Raw genomic sequence first — 21,141 nt, 5'->3', positions numbered from 1 at the left:
AATAGGTAATTCTTCAAAATAAAAAATACAAAAATTGATGATTTCAAAATTCAACCTTTGAAACTCTTTTCAATTATACAAAGTAATATTAATTCAATATAAAATACAATATTATGTAACTCAAATAGAAATGAGAGAGTAATATTATAATCTAAGTTATAGTAAATAATATGAATGCGAATGAAAACTATATACTTTTTTAAGAATTGCTATTGAATTTTTAAATTTATATGAGGAAAATATTTCAACCACTTTTAAATCAATACGACACGGTGATGATAACTTTATATTTTTTTAATTGTATTTTCCAATAATTATGTTATTTAATATATTTGACCATATATGTACAGATTTGCTACCATTATGTTAACTTTTAGTTTTTGTATTAATTATCCTCATTCAATATGTTTCAATTTTTGAATTAATTATCACAAAAAATATATTTATTCCAGTTTTGGTATTAATAAAATTCTCTATTGGATATTTTTTAAAATTATATTCCTGATGTGACTAATCATTTTTTCCTAATAATTATATTACTTAATATGTATGACAATATTGTCGTTGGTCGAAGTATGTCCAACTTTGCATTTTATTACATTCTTAATGTTCTTTTTTTGTCGAAAATAATTCATTTTTTAGTTTATCAATTATGTGGTTTTATAATGATTTTTTAAGTTTTTTCGTATATGATATAATTTTATAATTTTTAAGTCCTCTGTTTTTTTTATTCTGTAATTAAAAATAATATTTTTCATGAAAATTTTATATATACTTTTAAAAGAATTGCTATTAGATTTTTTGAATTATATTGACTTCAGTATGCCTTTGGAAAGAAACGAAACAGGTGTTATTATACGTATGTTCTAGCTTTCGATATATATAATGAATTTTCGTATGATAATTGCAATAATGCGTAATAACTTCTTTCCTTCATAAAAACCGTGAAAAATTGTATGTAAGATAACGTCACTCCTTACTGAGTATATTGACATAAGTGTTGCAATTTCTTAATGTATTTCATATGATTTTTGTAATAAATGGTAAGAATAATTTCATAACAAACGAAAAGAGAGACCATTTTCGGTCCTAGTATGTCCGCTTTTTCATTTTATTACTTTCTTAATGTTTTTATTGGAATATTTTCTTTTTTTTAGTTTATTAATGATGCAATTTTTACAATAATTATCAAAGTTCACACGTCTTGGTACGTTCAATTCTTATATTAATTGCTTTTTTTTTTATTGTTGTTAATTAATTCTTTTAGCTGTCAATTGTGCGATATTATATTAATTATTGAAGTAATTTTCTATTTGATATCATTTTGTAATTTCAAAACTAGTTTTTAATATAATGTTGTAGTTATTGTAAAAAATTAGTCCTGGTATGTTCCACTTTTGGTTTCATTGCCTTTTTAATACTTTTAATTATTTTTATTTTTGAGTTTATTAATTATGTGATGTTTACATCAATTATAATATTTTTCCATGATGAGCTTTTCTCTCAAATAAGATGTTAGATAGTGGAAAATGTCTTTATTGGTATATTAAGTCAATTAAACTTAACAATTAATCAAAATTTAACATGCATATTTGTGGTAATATGCATACATAAATAGTACCCCACTCTAATAAGTGGAGATTTCGGCACTTATTAGAATAGAAATATTCAGAGATGGGGTTCGAAAAATGAACTTTTCTTTTCTTTCTTCTTTTTTTTTTTTTTCTTGAACGCCTTCTTGATGGGATTTCTCAATTTCTCAACTCGGCACTTATTAGAATAGAGGGAAGGTGTCCTTCTTGAGGGATGCTGATATGAGAAATTGAAATAAAAATAAGAATTTCGTGAGTAAAATATGGCAAAAGCACGAGTTGAGAGTTGCAATGAAATAGCAAGACAATTTCCAGCTTCTTGAAGGGGGCCTGCAAGTATCCATGTTAAGGGGTGTTGCCTGTATTTATAGAGAATGAGCCTCTCTTGGCAAGAACTTTGGGGTGACCTGTCTTTCCGAGAAAGAAGGCAAAAATTCAGGGATAATGTACGATTTTATCTCCTCCTTGACTTGAGCAGCATGTCTTTGGTTGGAGCAGGATTCCCTCTATGCAAGAACTCTTGTTCTGCAAGAAGTCCTTCTAGGTTAAGGAGTCCGGCTTCTTGAGGAGGCCTCCCACCCTCCAAAGTTGGGCTTGGAAGGCAGGCCTCGTACCAGGCCTCATTCTTGGATTGTTCTTAGTGTATTGGGCTTCCTTCTTAGGCTAAGTTTGGTAATTTTTAGCGGGACATTCTCATCATGGATTGGTAAGCTTGGTTTAAGCTTTAGATCTCTTCATAAGCCAAATGGAGGAGGATGCCTTCAACCTCCTTCCTTTGTCAATCCGTTTTCTGAGGGGCACCCGCCAAGGCCGCCCGCCTGTCTACTCTCTAGGGGGCACCTACCAAGGCCACCCGCATGTTTGCTTTCTAGGGGCTACCTCTGTTTTCTAAGGGGCACCTGCCAAGACCGCATATCAAATGTTTTTGAGCCTTCTAGGATGTTACAGGCCTCTCGTTTCTTCCTTCTTTTCGGATCGTTTAGGCCTCTTTGGGCCAACCTATTTTTATGGACATCATTCATAACCAATTCATCTGAACAAATTTATAAATCTTCTGGATAAACTCAAATAATTCAACATTTATCTAAATTAAATAAAAATAAAATATATTTTCTTACCTGACAAAATAAAATTTGAAGAGACATGGAAATGTATTAAAAAAGTTAATAAAATAAAAAGTTATAAATAAATTAAATTTTCTAATGTAACAATGACTAATTAATAGAAACTTAAAATTTAATATGATAATAATCAAAAAACCAAAAAAAAACTAAAAGTTACTTAAAATAAATTTGAAGTATGCTACTTATTAATTTATTTAAAAATTATAATCTTTTGGATAGAGATAAATTGTTATACATTTATCCAAATTTAAATAAAATAGTGATAATATTTTATATGTAGCGATAATATTTTAATTTCTTTTTTGTATAATTATTGTTGCTTATCCAAAAAAAAAAAGAAAAATCTAATCAAATCATAGAGAGAATCATGTAATGATTTTCTGTAAATATATATAGGATAAATTATATTTTGCCATTCGAATTATGCCTCTTTTATAATTTATCATCAAAACTTTTTTTTGTATGATCTTACTATCTCAACTTTGCGAAATTTGTAGTTTGTTGTATATGATCTTTTTTTTTGTCGATTGTTCTGTCAGAAAAACATCACATGCTGTGCATATTTTAAAAAATATCACATCACATACCCCTTAAATATCACATTTTGCATGTGATATTTTTTGATAAAAACTTGATTGAAAAATAATTACAAATAGCGAAGTACAAAATTTCGTTCAGTTGAGATGGAAGTTGAAATAAAAAAAAATTATTAGATGTCAAAGTGTAAAAATAATCATAGTTCGGATGACAAAATAGAATTAATCTAATATATATATATATATATATTTATGTGTTGAATATTTATATATGTAACAAAAGGGATTCAAGATTTTGGAGTCAAGAAATTAATTATTGACAAAACGAGGACAAAAAGATGAAAAAATACTTAAAAAGTTTTAGAAGATCGATTTCTTTGTTCTATTTTTTCAGTATTTATCATGAACTCTAGATATAATAACGTTTATTAATTGTACTTCAAAAGAAAAAAATAATTGTTAAATCAATTCATATATATTATTAAGTATTTGGACTTATCAAATTATTATAAAAACATGAAATCAAGATGAGTAAACAATGTTGCATGAAAGTGTTCAATTTTCGTATTTAGGTCATTTTAAAATCAAATTATAACTCATTCCATTAATTATTTCTAAAAAGCAAAAAAAGACTTACATTTTATATATTTCTTTATTAAAAGTGCTATATAGAAGTAATTAAAATTATATGATAATAATTGTTTGTTCAATTATATAAGCACCCGTTCTTGAATATTTATTATTATAGTCTCAATTTAAATCGAAAATATTTATCCGTGCCTTAGCACGGGTTTTATACTAGAGTATAAATATAGTTATTTTCTATATATTGAATTATATAGACCAACCATATATCTTCAGAAAATTGTGAAAATGAATATAATTTTCCTTTTTAATTATGATTATATTAAAGTTTACTACTTTTATTTTATGAATTGTGTTGAATTATTTTTATTATATGTAGTCTATAAATTCATATATTTATTTGAATTCCTTTTCAATTTCTTTTCAATTTGAAGGTGGTTGTGGATTGTGTTGAATTCCTTTTCAATTTCATATTTATTTCTAAAAATTCAGTATCTAGACTATTAATATAATTATTTTTATATATTTATAATTTGTATCTATAAATCAATTTATATCTAAATATTTTTATATATTTTCAGTTTATATTTATAAATCAATTTAAACTTTTCCTGGCAGAGCTGTGCATTGAAAAATTGACTAAGTCAAAGTAAAACATATTCGCTACGAATATTCACTTTTTTACGCGCGCAAATGTAAACTTTTGGCAGTTAAAAAAAGTGAAGCGATAAAAATAAGTGATTCAAGTTAAATAATATGGTATAAAAGATAGAGTTAAGTTCATTTTGACTCCATGTGATATGAAAAATATCAAAAAGTCTCCTGTGAAAATTTATCAAAAATTATCTTTATGTTATAAACAATGAATCACACAGCTCCCTCGTCAACTTGAACCTATTTTTTAAAGGACAATGACTAAAATGCCTCTCTATATATATGAGGGGAAATTTTATATCTATATAGTATATTATATAAATTTTAATTAAAATATACCTATAACATATAAAATTTAAATTTTTATATGAAAAAAATTACTTTTTGTCCGTTAAATATTATCAATATTATTTTTAATTCGATAATTATGTCTAATTTTTATAATGAAATATTAAAGTTAATGAATTTAGTTCTTTAATGGCCTGAAATTTCGATTTTTACTGAAAAGATTATATGACATGTCAATTAAATATTTTTGGAGGTTTTTAGTCCTACGTGGTTTTAAAAAATAAGTTAGACAACACATTGGGTATCAATTACATTATAAATATATATATATTATAATAATTTATAAAAATAAAAAAAATGTTTTAAAAAACAATAATCACCCACCCGCCACCAACTCCTCATCCCCCCACCGCCTCCCCTTCCCTCCTCCTCCCCCGGAAAGAGAGCAACTGGAACACATGCTGCCTCCCCCATTTGGGCGACCGCGTCCTCCAGAGGGGGGATGCGGCGATCGCCCAGATGTGATGGGCGACAGTGTGGCCCCCGGTGGACGGTCGCACAGGGATGAGGAGGGCGGCTGCCCTTCTTCGCAGTAGTGGTGGCTTCGCCGTCGATGTCATTTTTTTAAAATTAATTTAAATTAGTTAATTAAAAATATTATATTAAAAAATATTAATATAATTATATATTTACATATAAAGTAAATTTTATTATTAATAAAGTATTTACATATTATTTTTAAGATTTATCAAATTACATATTATATAATATTATATTTTGGAGATGTAAGAGCAAAATTGTCATAAAAAATATATATAATTCCAAACCCACACTTGCAGTCAATGAGCGTGTACCACACCCCTGAGGCTTCAGGGGGTTCATATCATAGGGGATGTAATTGATATTTTATTTTTCTCAGGGGGAGTTTTTGAATATTTTTAACATCAGATAGGGGTCCTCGGATTATATATCAAATCTTAACTACTTTGTCATTTAAAATTAAAATAATTTAAAAGATTAGAAGTTTTTATTTTTCTAAATAGTGGGTATGTAGAAACAACACAATAATAAATTACAAAGCTGTAAAATCTCTATCACAGCATGGAGAATTCTCTCATTATTCCTGTTCTTTCATTTTATAGATTGAGTACGAACAGGTACACTACATTTATAAATTCATTTTTTTTATATATATATTTTTCTTCCACTTGATGATTTAATGAGATTACTTTTTTATTTCTTGGATTTTGTGATTTGCAGAAAAAAAACGATAATTTTCATCTATATGTAGCAATGTATAAAATTTACACGTATTAATGCATTAGCAACAATAGTACAACTGGTGGAATGATAGTTGCTTCCTATAAAGGATATCAGGTGAAACCATCAATGAAAAAGTCAGACATTGAACTACGTTTCTTAATAATTTTAGGCTAAGCTTAATGTCATTGATGTTTTCAAATTGCAACAAGAAAAAAGAAATTAAAAGTTTCAAACTAATAGCAAATCTCATAAATCAAATAAATGACTAGATAAATTGGAGGCAAAAAATTAAAATTCAAATCAATTTCTCTTCACAAGCCATAATTGTACTACATTTTCATTCTATAATATATTAATTAAAAATAATTTAAATGATGTTAATTGGACTTTGAAGGTATATTATTAGAACCACTACATAGATATAATTTTATTATATATAGATATTTTTTCTTCAATTTTATGAATATACATTTTTAAATATTTATTGTTATAGTCACGATTTAAATTTAAAATACAGGCCCGATTCGATCATTCATCTTCTTGCCATCTGCAACTTCCAAGGCCCAAATATGTCATGGGCGTTGCTGGACTCAAATCGGATCTAAGAGTTATGCCTGAATGTTGACCAGCAGTTCCGGTTGACCAATTCCTGGTCGGATGCAAAATTTCATGTTCACATTATGACATTCTTGAACTAGGACGTGTTGAAGTTTAGTCCCTAAAATGTGTACTATCATGTGCTTCTCAATATGCATATAATCACTACAAAAGCATAGCTACTATCATTTTATGGGATAATTATATTTATAATTCTTATTCCATCATATATTTATATAAGTTATTTCTATCTTTTTTTAAAAAAATTGAATATATTTTTCATAAATGTTAATATCATTAAATAAAATACTCATACTTTTTAGTTGTTGTAAATAGTTTTTATAATTACGCAAAAAAATAGAAATAATTTATATAAATATACCATGAATTAAGAAGTGTAAACGTAATTATCCCTTAAAATATATAGCTATACTTTTGGAATCTGGACATATTAATTTGAGATTAAAATATTTCTTGTCAAAATTCAAAGTTCGGAAAAATATAGGATAATTTACATTGGCACCTCCTGATATTAGGACCAAATAAATAAATATTTTTTATTTTTTATAAAATTACAGCTACACCCTCTAAAAAAACATTATACTAACACCCTTTAGAAAGGATAATTATAATTTTATAAAGTACAAAAAATATTTGTATAATTTGACTCAATCTAAAAGATAAAATATATATATATATATATATAAGAGTACATGAAATAAAGTCTGATCATACTCTATTGCAATGAAATGGTAATGGTTTGGTGAAAGTGGTGTTAGTCAGGTTGTGAAAGAAAGGAAGTGGGGGAGGGCCCCTACCAATTCCCATGAAATTGCAAGGAAACGTAGGAAAAGGAACAAGAGAGTAGGCGCGGATTCACGTGGAAATTTTAGATGAAACACCCACAAAAAACCGTACTGTCCTAGTTTTTGTTTTTTCCTAAACGCCTAGAAATTCGACGACTTTTGCCGCTCCCCCGCCGCCACTCATCAATACTCTCCGACCATTCGTCGCCTTTTCTTCTTTCACACTTTATGGTGAATTATGGGAAATTATACCTTTGATTTCATAGATAGAGTGTTTGTGTTTTCTCTTTTATGATTTACTAACCTAGTATATTTAATTCAATGACATAAATGTTATAGTATTTGTGATTCTATAAAATAAAATTACAGCACATTTGATCGCATTGGATATAAAATTTATATCATGTGGGATCAAATGTGTTGCAATTTTTATTTTAAAGAACTAAATATGCTACAATTTTTATTTTATGAACAAATAATACTATAATAGTTTTCCTATTAAACTAAATATGCTAAGTCTACAAATTGTGGAGCCAAAAGTGCAACACATTCTATTGTGTTGGACTAAAAGTGCAACTTTTTTTAGTTTAATTAAAATACGCAAAAATCTTCTATTTTTAAAAATATTAAAAAATTACTTTTTAAAATTGTAGTTATAATTATAACTAGGGATAATTACACTCCCCTCCCTAAGGCTTGGTGTAATTACACATAAATCTCTTGTAGTTTGAAAAATTACATCAAGCACCCTTTAGGTTTGTTTCAACATAACAAATAAGTTCCTCATTTGGTTAAAATTTACCGAATTTGATGATATTAATAAAAAAAAAAAATCTATGTTTACCTCTGACTGACTTATTATTGACTTATTGCATGTTAAATTATTTTTTTATGATCAAATTACCTTTATACGTCTTCACATGTTTATGTATGTGAGAAAGTATATCTTTATTGTTATAAGGAGAGTTTAGTTCGAAAAAAATTGTTTGACATGTAAGAAGTCAATAATAAGTCAATCGAAAATAAATATCAATTTTTATTCAATTTTCTTTTAATATAAGCAAATTCAGTGAATTTTGATCAACGAGGGACTTATTTGTTATACGAAATCAAATTCAAGGGTGTTGGACGTAATTTTTGAAACTACAAGAAGTTTAAGTGTAATTGCACCAAATCTCATGAGAGGAGAGTGTAATTATCCTTTATAACTACATCTCACATTCAAAGATATTCTTACACAAACACCCCCATAAAAAAAATTATATATTAACACTCCTCAGGACTGTATTTGTATTTCACAAAAGACATATAAATTTATTTTAGTCCCTGATATTTGATTTTAATTTTAAAATAATTCATATCTTTTCCATTCACTTTAAATTAATCCTCAAGTGGGTAATTCTTTCATATTACTCTAATAAAAACATTTTCTTTTTAACTTTGCAAAACATTTTAGTCTCTCATTATTCATTTTTAATTTGCAATTTGCCCCTCCCTCATAAATTTAGAAAATACAACCATTTTAATTGAAAAAATCACTATTGGGAAATATTCAGATAATAATTTAATTAATGAGGTATACATATAGTTATTATGAATTTAATAAATTTCTTCAAATTTTCAAATAAAAGAGCACTTGATAAGTAAATTGGAGTGAAAATTTTAAATAAAATTTAGCAAACATATTTTAAAAAAAGAACTTCTAAAATTATAATATAAACAAGAAAAAAAATATCAATTAAAATGTTGAATAATTAGATGGCATAAAATTTTTGTCTTAAATAACATTATAAATTCTCAAATTTTTTACTTGACAAAATTATCCTCTCACTCTTATATGTATAATTCAAAAGCACTTTTATCTAAAAAAAAAAGTTGCACTATTTTTTTATTTAATGTTTTCTCCAACTTGTTTGTTCAACTATTCTTTTTTTATTTTAGAAGTACAAAAATTTTGTTACATTCACAAAAATTATGATTTAAATAATTCCTTAACTGTAAATACGTCCATTTAGAAATAGTTATTTTGTTTTTAATTTGTGTGAAAGAGAGCAAATTACGTACAATTTTGAACGAAAAGTGAGGGACTAAATGATTTTACGTTAAAAAACAAAAAAATTATAAGGGTAATATGGAAACTTTTTCATAGGAGGGACTAATTTAAAGTTGAACAAAAATATCGAGAACTAAAATAAAAATATTATCCGGTGTTTGCAGCTACTTAAAATAAGTACCTATCCCTAAACGTCCTAAATTAATTTGACTTAAAATAAAGATTATGAACAATTTTCTACTAATTTTTGCAGTGTATTGGTAAACTTATAAATATCAAATTTATTTTATTTTTAAAATTCTTTAACTTTATTTTTTTTTATTTTCTACTTTTTGTTTTAAAATACTTTCAATTTTTTATTACTGCTTAACTTACGAATTTCTTTACAGCTTATTCCCATCACAAAAATATATATTCCGCTTAAATATTTTAACTCTTTTGCTATATGTATATATATATATATAATTTTCGATTGCGTAACTTTGTTAATTACATATCAAATCATCTATTAAAATTCATATTTGATGCTACTTGTAATGTTTATATCAATTTTTTTAAAAACTCATATTATTTTTGAACAATCTTATTATTCTAGTGCGTATATATAGGTAAGCATTTATTGAGATATTATATTACTGAAAAATAATATCAATTGTTTCGTATAGTCATACTTAATAGTGACATTTCATGAATATGTATATAATTTTGAAATGGAAAAATTAGGTTTGACATGAAATAATTCATATGAAATGATTCATATTTTTGTGATTATATATATATATATATATATATATGTTCAAGAAAAACCAATAATAATTAAAAAATTATATGACCTGACTTTTGACCTTTTCCAGAGTTACACTTATTACCCAAAGTATTTTGAAAAATATTTTTTTTCCCAGTATTTAAGAATAAGTAAACTAAGTTAATATGGACTACTTTAGTTGACGAAATTGAATATTTTTTTTAAAGCGGTGAAAATATTATTACATAATATTTTTAAATAAATTGAGCAATACATTCATTAAATCAATATACTAAAAGTGGCCGATTAGTAAACCAAATGTTTGTTTCCAAACTAACGTGTCATTAATTGATAAAAGTTTGTAATTTATTAAAATTGAACTTCTTTTTTTTTTTAATTTAGTAAAGGATAAATTACAATATAATTTCATTAAATTTGCTATAATTACATTTATTACCATTTTTTTACTTAAAAAAATTATAAGTAACCCTGTGAATTAACAATCGTTTAACAAATAACCCATTGTATGAGTATTTTGTTAGACTTTCATTAATATAAAAGGGTATTTATAAATTTATGAATAAAATATTATATTTTATAATTATGATAAATATCATTTAATATAATTTTTGATAAAATTAATTTTAGAATAGGAAAAAAGTGAGATGAAAAATCTTAGCAATTAATGAGGTGAACATTAAGGGGGAGCAGCAAAACCTACCCCGTGAAGGAGCGTTCCCATTTCATAATCTTATTTCACACGCCATGCAATTAATGCCATAAATCAAGCGACTTTTTAAAATAATAATTAAAAAAAAAAAAAAAGAATAATCGCAGCCATCAAGCCTGTCGGCGTTTGCAGAGGCAGCTATAAATACCCCCCACCCAAACCCTTCAATTCCTTCCTTAGACTTAACGAGCCTATCTTCTCACGTGCTCAGCCGTAATGGTGGTTGAGAAGCCTGAAAACGACGCCGTCGGTGGTCGACCGCAGCAGCCGTTCTACGTGAAGAAGGGCCCGCAGTTCCGCGGCGTGAGGAAGCGGCCCTGGGGGAGGTACGCTGCCGAGATACGCGATCCGTGGAAGAAGACGAGGAAGTGGTTAGGCACATTCGACACAGCCGAGGAGGCGGCGCTGGCGTACGACGAGGCGGCGAGGAATCTTCGCGGTGCCAAAGCGAAGACGAACTTCATGTACGTCGGCGGCGACGCCGCGCCGCCGGCGATGAACGTGAATGCTGCGTACTGGCGGCAGCCGGAGTTTCTCCGTCCTGTTGGCGAGGCTAAGGCGTCGGAGTACAAGGGGTATAAGATGGAGGAAGTAGGTGCGGTGGTGATGAACGAGCAGGAGAAGCAGATGAGGAGCGAGAAGAAACCGTTTCTGTTCGACCTGAATCTTCCGGCGCCGCTCTTTTGATGGAAGTGTTTGTAGCTACTCGGCTAAAACTCGGCGGTTAAAGGCGTTTTGACCCGGTCTTCCATCGATTGGCTGCTGATATTTACTGTTATGTACAGACGATGATTACGAAAAACGTGATTCGACAAATTTGCTTTCTGGATTGTACCTTTGGTAGAAATACGATCAGCTTTATTCGCATCATCTTTGGCATCTTGATAATCCATAGTAATGCAGTCCTTTAATTCACCTTCTTGGTAATTTCTTGATTAAGGAAAAACATCTGCTCATTGATGCAATTCCTATTTCTCTCTTGAAATCCAAGTTTTATATTAGGGTTTCATTTGTATAAGTCGTGTCAAATACAGCACTATTTTGCTTCCCAAACAAGTCTGGCAAACGGACAATTGCCATTAGACAATGCATGACATCCCCCCTGTTTCTCAAATTCGTCATGGTTGGCAGAGACCTTCCAAATCAACATCAACCACCCTCCACTTCCCACCCTTATTAGATGAAGAGCAATCTTAGCCATCCAATATCCCCTGTTTCCCATAATGCCAAATCAGTTTATCGCACTCTTCACAACCCAATTCATAAGATACACTCAGCTTCCATCTGCCGTGTCATCTGATTTTTTTTTTACAATAACAAAGAGTTATGTGATTGATTTTTATAGAATCGATGATACATATCCATTTGGTACCACGAGCAATTAGATGCGCCTCTCCTTTAGTGAAGTAAAAAACTTAGTTTAGTGTTGTCAAAATTGCACAATTAGTTCGATAGGTTTGAGTTATTTCATACTTGACCCCATGTTTAAAAGATTTTAAATTTAATCATATATTTTGTTTAAAAAAACTACAAAAAGAGGTAAAAAAAATATTGCCAAAAAAAAAAAAAGTCCCCTCCCACTAACAGATTTTAAAACTAATGGCTAGCCATTTTTTGAACCCACGTGTACGTGACTTTTATGTCGGTTGTTCAGCATTGGCGTTGGGTAATTTTTTTTTTTTTTGGGAATATTTTGGCCTCCTTTTACAACTTTTAATGGAATACAAAGTTAAATATAAAATTTCGTAAAACATGGGGTCTATCAGAATTTTAGATAAGTGAAGAGAGAAATAGAAGATGAAGATTTACGTGGTTCGATCATATGACCTACGTTCATAAGATAAATGTCCAAATGGCTAAATCATGTTATTCTCTTTTAGTTTAAGAATAGGTGAATTACATATGACAATAACAGAAAATAGAGGAAATCTCTCCAAAATCAAATCATATAGATATCATAAGAATTACTTAGATATTAGTATGATTTTACAATTATTTGAAGAATCAATTCATGATTCTCAACACTTCCTCTCAACTTGGATATGAGATCTTGGTTGGAATAATCAGCTTGTACAATAGAAGTCAAATATTTTCTTCAGGTCCTGCATGGCAGATATAGACAGATCGTCGATGCGGCACTGATGGAGGTGATCGAGATCAAGGCGACGTTATTTTGTGCACACATCATGAGAAGTATAAACAGAGACATCAAGTCAGACAACTAATTTTAGGTGCAAAACACCAATAGAAGGACACTTGGTGCAGAAGCAAGAAGGTTGATCAAAAAAAGAGACCGATAGATAATTTAGATGTCGAACACCATCAGTAATGGCTCAGTGGAGCAAGTGTTGCCTGTACAACCCAAGCTGAAAAGTAGTGAGACGAGTTAATATGCCTCAGAGAATGAAGCTTGAAAGAAGATCATGAAGACCAGTGTTGGCGCAGCCATGCGCACTATGCCGAAGAGAAACATGTAAGTAGGAAGCAGATGCAGCGGCAAGGTGACAGTGCTAAGTAAGGTTTCAGCGGAGCAGCGTGGCAGCGGTCAGGTGGTTGGAAATTGAAATGCATAAATTTAAAATCGTTAACACAAAGTATAAAAATAATGGGAATTTTGGGAAGAACTATAACCTAGTGTTGACTATTAAGAAAATCACAAAATGGAGTACATTTTTTTTTCTTTTTTTGGTTAAGTGAAAACTATGTGGTTCTAACTAGTACAAAGAGAACATCTAAAAGTGCGTCGATGAAAGAAATTACTTTTTGCACAAGAAAATATAGGTATCCATTTTGCTTCTTTTTTTTAAAAAAAAAAAAAGAAGTTGTTGCCTCTTTCATCTTCGTTCCTTCACCGGTGCTTTCTCGCCAAATATCAAATTGTCGATTATTAAATAGACATGAACTTATAATTAAAAAAGAAAAATCAAAATGAGCATTATGCTCAAAGCCCTTGGCCCAAGCCCTATCAATTTTAGGTCAATAGACATTCATTTTAAAATAAAATATTGGCATCAATCATATAGAAAGTGTTTCATACTTACCAACTGAACCCATCGGTGGAATCAATTTGTGGGACAAATGTGAAAAAATAGTTAATGTGAAAGATGGAAGGCGGTCCAATGAACATGGTTTCATACTAGGCATTTTTCTTCTCCATCTAATTTCACGCCAGTCACTCTGCCTACTGAATTCTATTTGATTGGTCCTCCACACTGCAGAATATTAGTACCTTGGATTTAATTTCATTCAGACATAGTCCTCCCCAGTCACTACCTAACTCCAATAATGCAAGACTTGCTTTCATCATTTCATCTCATATGTAAGTATGCTCCATTGATAAATTAATTTAATTAATACATTAATATAATTAAAAATAATAAATAAATAAATAAATAAAATTTATAAAAAATGAAATAAATGCCCATACATTCAGTAAAAATTAAAATTATGACCTCAAACTTATTTATAGGATCTTAACTGTTAGGATAAATTAACTAATCCTATTTGAGTTCATATTAAATGGGTTTTGTGAAAGGGTACGGATTTAACTTTTAGCCACCTGGGTCCGGGGATGGGTCTTGGATTTGTCGAGGATTTATTCCGACCCTGATCCAGACCTAGACTCAAACATAATTATTACTAGTATTTGTGGTATATTTACATGTGTGCAAACTCTATAATATTATTTCAAATAAGTTGTTTATTATGTAATAAAGTACATACATAATAATAAATTAATATTAAATTTATAAGAAAACAATGACAAAAAAGATGCATGAAAAAAAAAAGAATAACTATAAAAAAATACTAGAAAAGGGGGAAGTTAAATTTTGAAATTTAAAAAAAAAAATTACTTTCTAAATTTTGAAATTCTGAGTTTTTATATTCACCCACTTCACCTATTTGAAAATTATAATTTGAAATTGGTACTTTATGATATTTGTATTTGAATGATTAATAATATATCTTGTTTATTTTTTTATACACTATGTAATAAATATTCAGTGGTTATGACAATTATATTTAAAACAACGATTATGAACAATCACATGAATTAATCATCTGACAAGTATTTACACTCCCAACTTTTCTTTTTTATAGTTTATATGATTAATGTCACATAATTTTATCTCTGAAAAAATATTTATTATTCTAAAATTAAAAGTATAATTAATTTTACTTTAATTGGCTACTTAATTTGAGTACTTTGGATATATAGTGCACGGGAACGTAAACAAATTGTTTTGAATCTGCGTCCAATTCAATAATTGGGTAAATTATATCGATACTTTTGAAATAAAGTTAAATTATACGATCACTCCTTGTATTTTATAAAATTACAGCTACACCCCTAAAGAATGTTAGTATAATATTTTTTTAAGGAGTGCTTGTGTAAGTTTTGTATTTAATTATAAGGTGCAATGGTAATTACAATTATAACATCATGGGATGTAGCTATAATTTTATAAAAAGTAGGGGGTGTGTTTGTGTATTTTGACGTTATCTCATGAGGTGTCAATATAACTTACCCCAATAATTTACACTTGCAGATTACTTCATGACTCGTTGAATACACTGTTGAAGATTTCATATTAGACTAACACGGGAAAACATTCGAGAGTTTTAGTCCTGTTTGAATGTTTCATTTTGAGATATTTCGATACGTTTATTCAGGGTTTTATACAATTTATTTTCCTGTGATATTGAAAATGAACAAATTATTTTTTATGGAAAAAAAAAATTCAGCAATTTACTTCCTATCTAAAAGATAAATCGCTTTATTTTAAAAAACAGTCAGAGAATCTTGAATCATATAAGGTTAAAAAACAGTCAGAGAATCTTGAATCATATAAGGGTAATTGGTTGTTTTAATAAAGCTTAAAAACACCAGCATTTTACTTGGTGTATATGCATAGAATATAATATTAATTCATGATTAAAAATGTTAAATGAGCGAGCTTTGTCAATTAAATGAGGAAAGAATAATCAATGGTTGGAGAATAATTTTTTTTATTTTATTTTTTCTAAAGTGAAAGCTATAAATTTTTATTTATTGAATAAATTAATTGTAATTATCAATACTAGATAACTATATCGAATAAAATCGATAATTATAATAATTATAAACTAATTATTAATATTAGATAATTATGTTTAATCAACAATTACTATTAAAATAAAACAATTCACATGATGATAGAGTTCGAACCTATAATCTTAAAATCATGGAGTTTCAGTTTCATGAATTGAGTTAGATTTGATGGACGGTTGGAGAAGTCGTTGATGTTTCTTGGATATGGGGCAATTATTTACCTTATGGTTGAATTTGTGTTTTGAGTGTTTTGTTTTGTATTTTGAAGATAAAGAGAGAAAAATAGAGATAAGTAAGAGTGTGTCGGAAATAGATGGTATGTTTGGATTTGTGCTTTGAGGTAATTTAAAATATTTTAAAATAAGTGGTGTAGGTTTGATGTTGGGATTTGGGAGACAAAAATCACTATTCATTGTCAAATCATATCTTTTTTATATATATTTTTATATATAAATGTATATATATATAAATATTGTATATTTAATATTATATTTTTTTGAGGCAAAAATTATTGTTTATTGTCAAATTATATCTTTTTTATATATAAATGTGTATATATATAAATATTGTATGTTTAATGTTATATTTTTTGGAGGCAAAAATCATTATTTATTTGTCAAATTATGTCTTTTTTATATTGTATATATATATATATTATATATAAAAAGTTAAAAAATAACAAAACACACAGATAAAGTGTAAAAACACAAAAATAAATATTAAATGTTTTTTTATCTCATCTCGAAAAATATGAAAACATGAATCCAAACATTACGTTAATTTATTTGCATGAAAAGGATCCGAGTGGCATTTATGGCCGGTTTGAAATTTATTGGGTTGACCCGTTTACCCACATTGAAGAGAAGCAGGTGTTGCCTCATCAGTCATCCGCATGCAAGTGAATAGTTTAGGCCTAAATTTGCGATCACAAATCAGAACATTATGATGGGTCTACGTTACGATGAGATAAATCATGTTTTTTTTTATTACAGGGACAAAGAAGAAATATAAATATTAAAAACAAACAATAAATTCTATAAACTCAATAAGAAGGTTTTGTTCAAATAACAAAACTGTATTTTCACAACCACGAGAATTACGGGTCTGAATTTCATGAATATGGGGGTAAATTATTAGTGGGATGAATAGTGAACTCATAGTCCAATCACAGTTGACAAATTAGAAATTTGAGTTGTTTCATCAATTTTTGCTAAAACTTGGCTTCTTACAATGTTTGGTTGAGATAGGGTGTGGTGTCCACTTGAGGAGGGGTAGGAGTCATTGCAAGAGAGCTCGGTCGGGGGATAGTGTTTATACCATGGCCAGACCCTACCACCACGTTTAGCTATGGAAACTCTATTGTTATAATTACATGCGTCTTTAGTGGACTTGTCAATTGTCGGACCTGTTATCTCGTATGCTCAAACCCTACTTCTCTGACGCCTAGACCTAGTAATTACATTGCTCTTTTATAAATTAAATAAAAAGAGGGGATGAATGTTGAAACACATAGGTGGATTGACAAAGACAGAAAGCAACCAAAGAATATGGGAATTAGGACATAGAAGGGCAAAAACCAAACTTGTCGTTGAAAAATGCTGCAATTTGCAGCCGCGAAGAATGTTACATCACTACGTGCCACACACCCACTTCATTCTATATACACTCAATTATTTCACAGATTACATTCTATATTTGATTATTACAAAAAGAAAGAAATAGGAGAATCTTCAAGTGTGTGTCCGATGATAAATAGGAAATGATTTAGGTATATATGCTGTTGGGCTTTTTCATAATTTGGAGTCATTCAAATATGAAAGAGAGGACAGATTATAAAAGAGTCGTTCGAACCTGATATTAAAACTGAATTAATTACACAGTAAATATAATATATATGTCGTGTGATTGGTATATAATTTAGAAAACGCGACTAATCACGTAACAAGTGTAATACTCTTCCTCTATGATTGGTTAGATTCGACCAAATCTGATTCATGTAAAAAAAATTCAATAATTCTTAATTTTCTTTTTTGTGTGGGGGGTGGGGGGTGGAGGGGGGACCTGAAAAGGGAAGCAATAAAGCCATCCATCCACATCAAATGGCTTAAGAATGGAATAAGAATGTGAATCCATAAAGGCTGAACAAATTCCATTCTCATTCACACCACAAATATGCATAGTTTGTAAGCCAAAAGCTTCTAGTCCCAAAATTCTCAATTTTAATACTGCCAAATATTTATTGGGAGTATTGAATTCAATGTTTCTTCTCTACTTTATTTTATTTTATTTTTTTGTTACAAAATGATTTAGGTGAGTTGGGGTTTGAATCATTCGTCCAGCCATTGCTTTCAGATCACTAATTAGCTATACGAGTACTTACAGATTATCCACTAACAACTAACAAAGTCATCCAACATTGAAATAATCCATCCTTATCAATTGCGTTGAATCTTCCTTCTCTCACTTAATTTCTTACACAATTCAAATAGGTAGAGAAGTAAAATTGCTGAGAAAAGACAGTAATGGCAGAAAGAAAGCTCCAAACATCTCAAAAACAAAAGAGTGACGATTGATGGTGAATACTTTTCTTACAATCAGGAACTCCCAAATCTTGGATTTGTTCTTGTCTTACCTAAGGCTTCAAGAACCAATGATCTCAACCACAATTTCAGCCCCCCAACCAGCAAACCCCCGCGCCGGTACGTACCTCTGCCTAAACAAGCAAAAATATGTACACAACCAAATCTAGCTAACTTCTAAGAAATTAGGAGCGGCAAGGGCTCGACAACCGACACGATCTCGACCAAGCTCTCGATGGTATTCATGTGTTGGCAGACTGGGAAGGCAACCTCGGGTGGTTGTGTTCCCCTTCGTAAGTGACAATGAGCATTGACGGATCTTCCAGGCATCTCTCGACGTGTTTTCTTGCAGGACAGCCTCTCATGCTGCTACACTTGTAATATCCCCTGCCAAAAAGCAGATTTTACAGCAGTCTGAGTTAAATTCTAACATAAATGTCAAACTGCAATATCATCCAATTGCAGATAGCCAAGAAGACGGTGAGTACAAGGATATCATCCCAGTTGCTAGCTAGCAGTAATTACAATGAATTGATCTTGCCAAGTATGTAAGAACAAGGAGACAAATACCAAAACAGCTGGAGTTCCAAACAACACAAATAAGATAAAAAGCAGAACTTGATATCAGAAAAGAGCAGTTTAAGACAAATTGAAACAGTAATCCAGACATTCAGTACAAACAACGATCGGTGGAACTGCTAAATCACAACTTATCAGTCACATGAAAACGGTATCAATCTATACCTGGGGTGAGGAGAACCTTTGATTGGTTTCTGACCATATTTCCTCCATGAGTACTCATCCGGGGGGATATCTGCTAACTTGTTGCTTATAGCAGGTACTTTGATAGACCTTTTCACCCTGTGCTTCCTGTTCACAAAATCACACAAATCATAAGACAAAACGGAGATATATCCCATCATGTAATCACCCTATCATGTAATAGAAAAACAACAGAAAACAAGCTGAAACAACCACCTCTTCTTGGAACAATGGCATCTACCACTGCCTCCACATTTAACACTTCCATCCTCTCCCCTTCCCAAGCATCTTCTCTTGTGATGGTAGGAGCTCTGATCGGCAGACCGAGACGGCCCGAGTAAACGGAAGGCGCTCCCGTCAAAATTAGCCACACTACCATCTATACTCAATGATGAGATGAACGACCGAGTCGACGACATGGTTGGGGTACACGTAGAGCTATCGAAATTCAGGCTAATGCCGCTATTGCTGCGGCGATACATGAGTTCAGCCTGCTGTTTCAATTGCTGCTGATGCTGTTGCTGAAGATGAAGCCTCTGCTGATGCTGTTGTTGGAGAAAATTATAGTTTTGCTGAGCAAGTTGGAGGCTTTTGCCATTTGAACTCAACTCCAGAGAGGGGCTCCCCAATGTGAGAGTGTTCTTGACAAGGGGAACGATTTCTTGGTGAGGAAGGTGAAGGGATTTGGACTGGCGATCATCTGCTGGCAAAATTGGATTTTCCAAGAAAATATTTTGGGGGAGAGGAGTTTGAATTTTCTTGCTCTTTCTCACTCTAGCATGACCACAACTGGAGTTGAGAAGAGAAACAACTTTCTTGAATTTGTGCACAGCCTCCCCTGTTTGCTCTACTAATAAATTCCTGCACTGGTTTTGATCTTGAAGTTGAGATAAGATACTAATCACTCTGTGACAACTTTCCACAGCTGAACTATTTGCCTTTTCAACATCCTCCATCACCAAACAGCTAAGATTAATACAAAACCCTAATTCCTAAAACCCAAAAGCCCAAATTCAAGTACAACATGAGAGGAGAAAAGGGAAACAAGAAAAACTCGAAACACACTGATTCAACAGATCTTCAACCATCCAAACAGGCAAAAAAACCTCAAAACACCCCATTCTTGGCAAAAATCAGATTCTAGCAAAGAAAGATTTGAATCAAATTCCGGAGCAGAAGAGCATGTGGATGAAAATAAAGCAAGAACAATCAAAACCCACAAAAACAAAACAGAGAGCAGAGAAGCCAAGCTGCAGAAGAGTGAAGGTTAACAAAAAAAAAGAAAAAGGGAAAAAGGAGTCTGAATAAACAGAGGAAAATGGTGTCAAAACAACCCTAGATTCTTCCAAGAAAATATAATGGATTGAAAGGTGTGAAAGAGAAGACTTCTTTGCTTTGCCAGGGAATTCACACACACACACACACACACACACTCCAGAAAAGAAAAAAGAAATTAAAAAAAAAAGAAAGGAAAGAAATGCCACAAAGATGCAATCTTTAAAATAGAAGTGCTACAAACGAATACAAAAATATAAAAGATATAGAGAGTGGTACTCAGAGCAATAAATTAGATTCTAGTGAGAGAAAATGGTGTCATCGGCATTAAAAAATAAACCTGCGCACCACCAGGGGGGTGGGGGGAAGTGAAACTGCCGTCTCTGTCGCAGATTTCAAAGTGGGCTCCACTTTGGACTTTGTTATTATTTTTGTTAAATAATAATACAAAGGAGGGGGT

General features: G+C 30.3%; 2 protein-coding genes across 2 annotated transcripts; one reads left to right on the top strand and one right to left on the bottom strand.

Annotated features, from left to right (window-relative positions):
- Positions 11,135-11,938, top strand: LOC105165367 (ethylene-responsive transcription factor 14). Its single transcript, XM_011084346.2, has one exon. It carries the CDS (start codon positions 11,190-11,192, stop codon positions 11,658-11,660), a length of 471 nt encoding a protein of 156 aa, XP_011082648.1. The 5' UTR covers positions 11,135-11,189; the 3' UTR covers positions 11,661-11,938.
- LOC105165335 (probable WRKY transcription factor 21) lies at positions 18,589-20,966 on the bottom strand. Its single transcript, XM_011084314.2, has 3 exons — positions 19,623-20,966; positions 19,389-19,514; positions 18,589-19,031 (listed from the first exon to the last, which is right to left on the bottom strand). The coding sequence occupies exons 1-3, from the start codon at positions 20,360-20,362 to the stop codon at positions 18,887-18,889; spliced, it is 1,011 nt and encodes a 336-aa protein (XP_011082616.1). The 5' UTR covers positions 20,363-20,966; the 3' UTR covers positions 18,589-18,886.

Source organism: Sesamum indicum, linkage group LG6, assembly GCF_000512975.1.
Source record: "Sesamum indicum cultivar Zhongzhi No. 13 linkage group LG6, S_indicum_v1.0, whole genome shotgun sequence".
Taxonomy (NCBI): domain Eukaryota; kingdom Viridiplantae; phylum Streptophyta; class Magnoliopsida; order Lamiales; family Pedaliaceae; genus Sesamum; species Sesamum indicum.
The sequence above is the reverse complement of the archived record's forward strand: the minus strand, read 5'-3'. Positions and strand labels throughout refer to the sequence as shown.

Coding starts and splice junctions, on each gene's coding strand:
- LOC105165335 (XM_011084314.2), bottom strand. CDS start 20,362: ATGGAGGATGTTGAAAAGGCAAATAGTTCAGCTGTGGAAAGTTGTCAC. Junction 19,515..19,622: donor TGCCATTGTTCCAAGAAGAG/GTGGTTGTTTCA, acceptor TTTTGTGAACAG/GAAGCACAGGGTGAAAAGGT. Junction 19,032..19,388: donor AAAGGTTCTCCTCACCCCAG/GTATAGATTGAT, acceptor GCTTTTTGGCAG/GGGATATTACAAGTGTAGCA.
- LOC105165367 (XM_011084346.2), top strand. CDS start 11,190: ATGGTGGTTGAGAAGCCTGAAAACGACGCCGTCGGTGGTCGACCGCAG.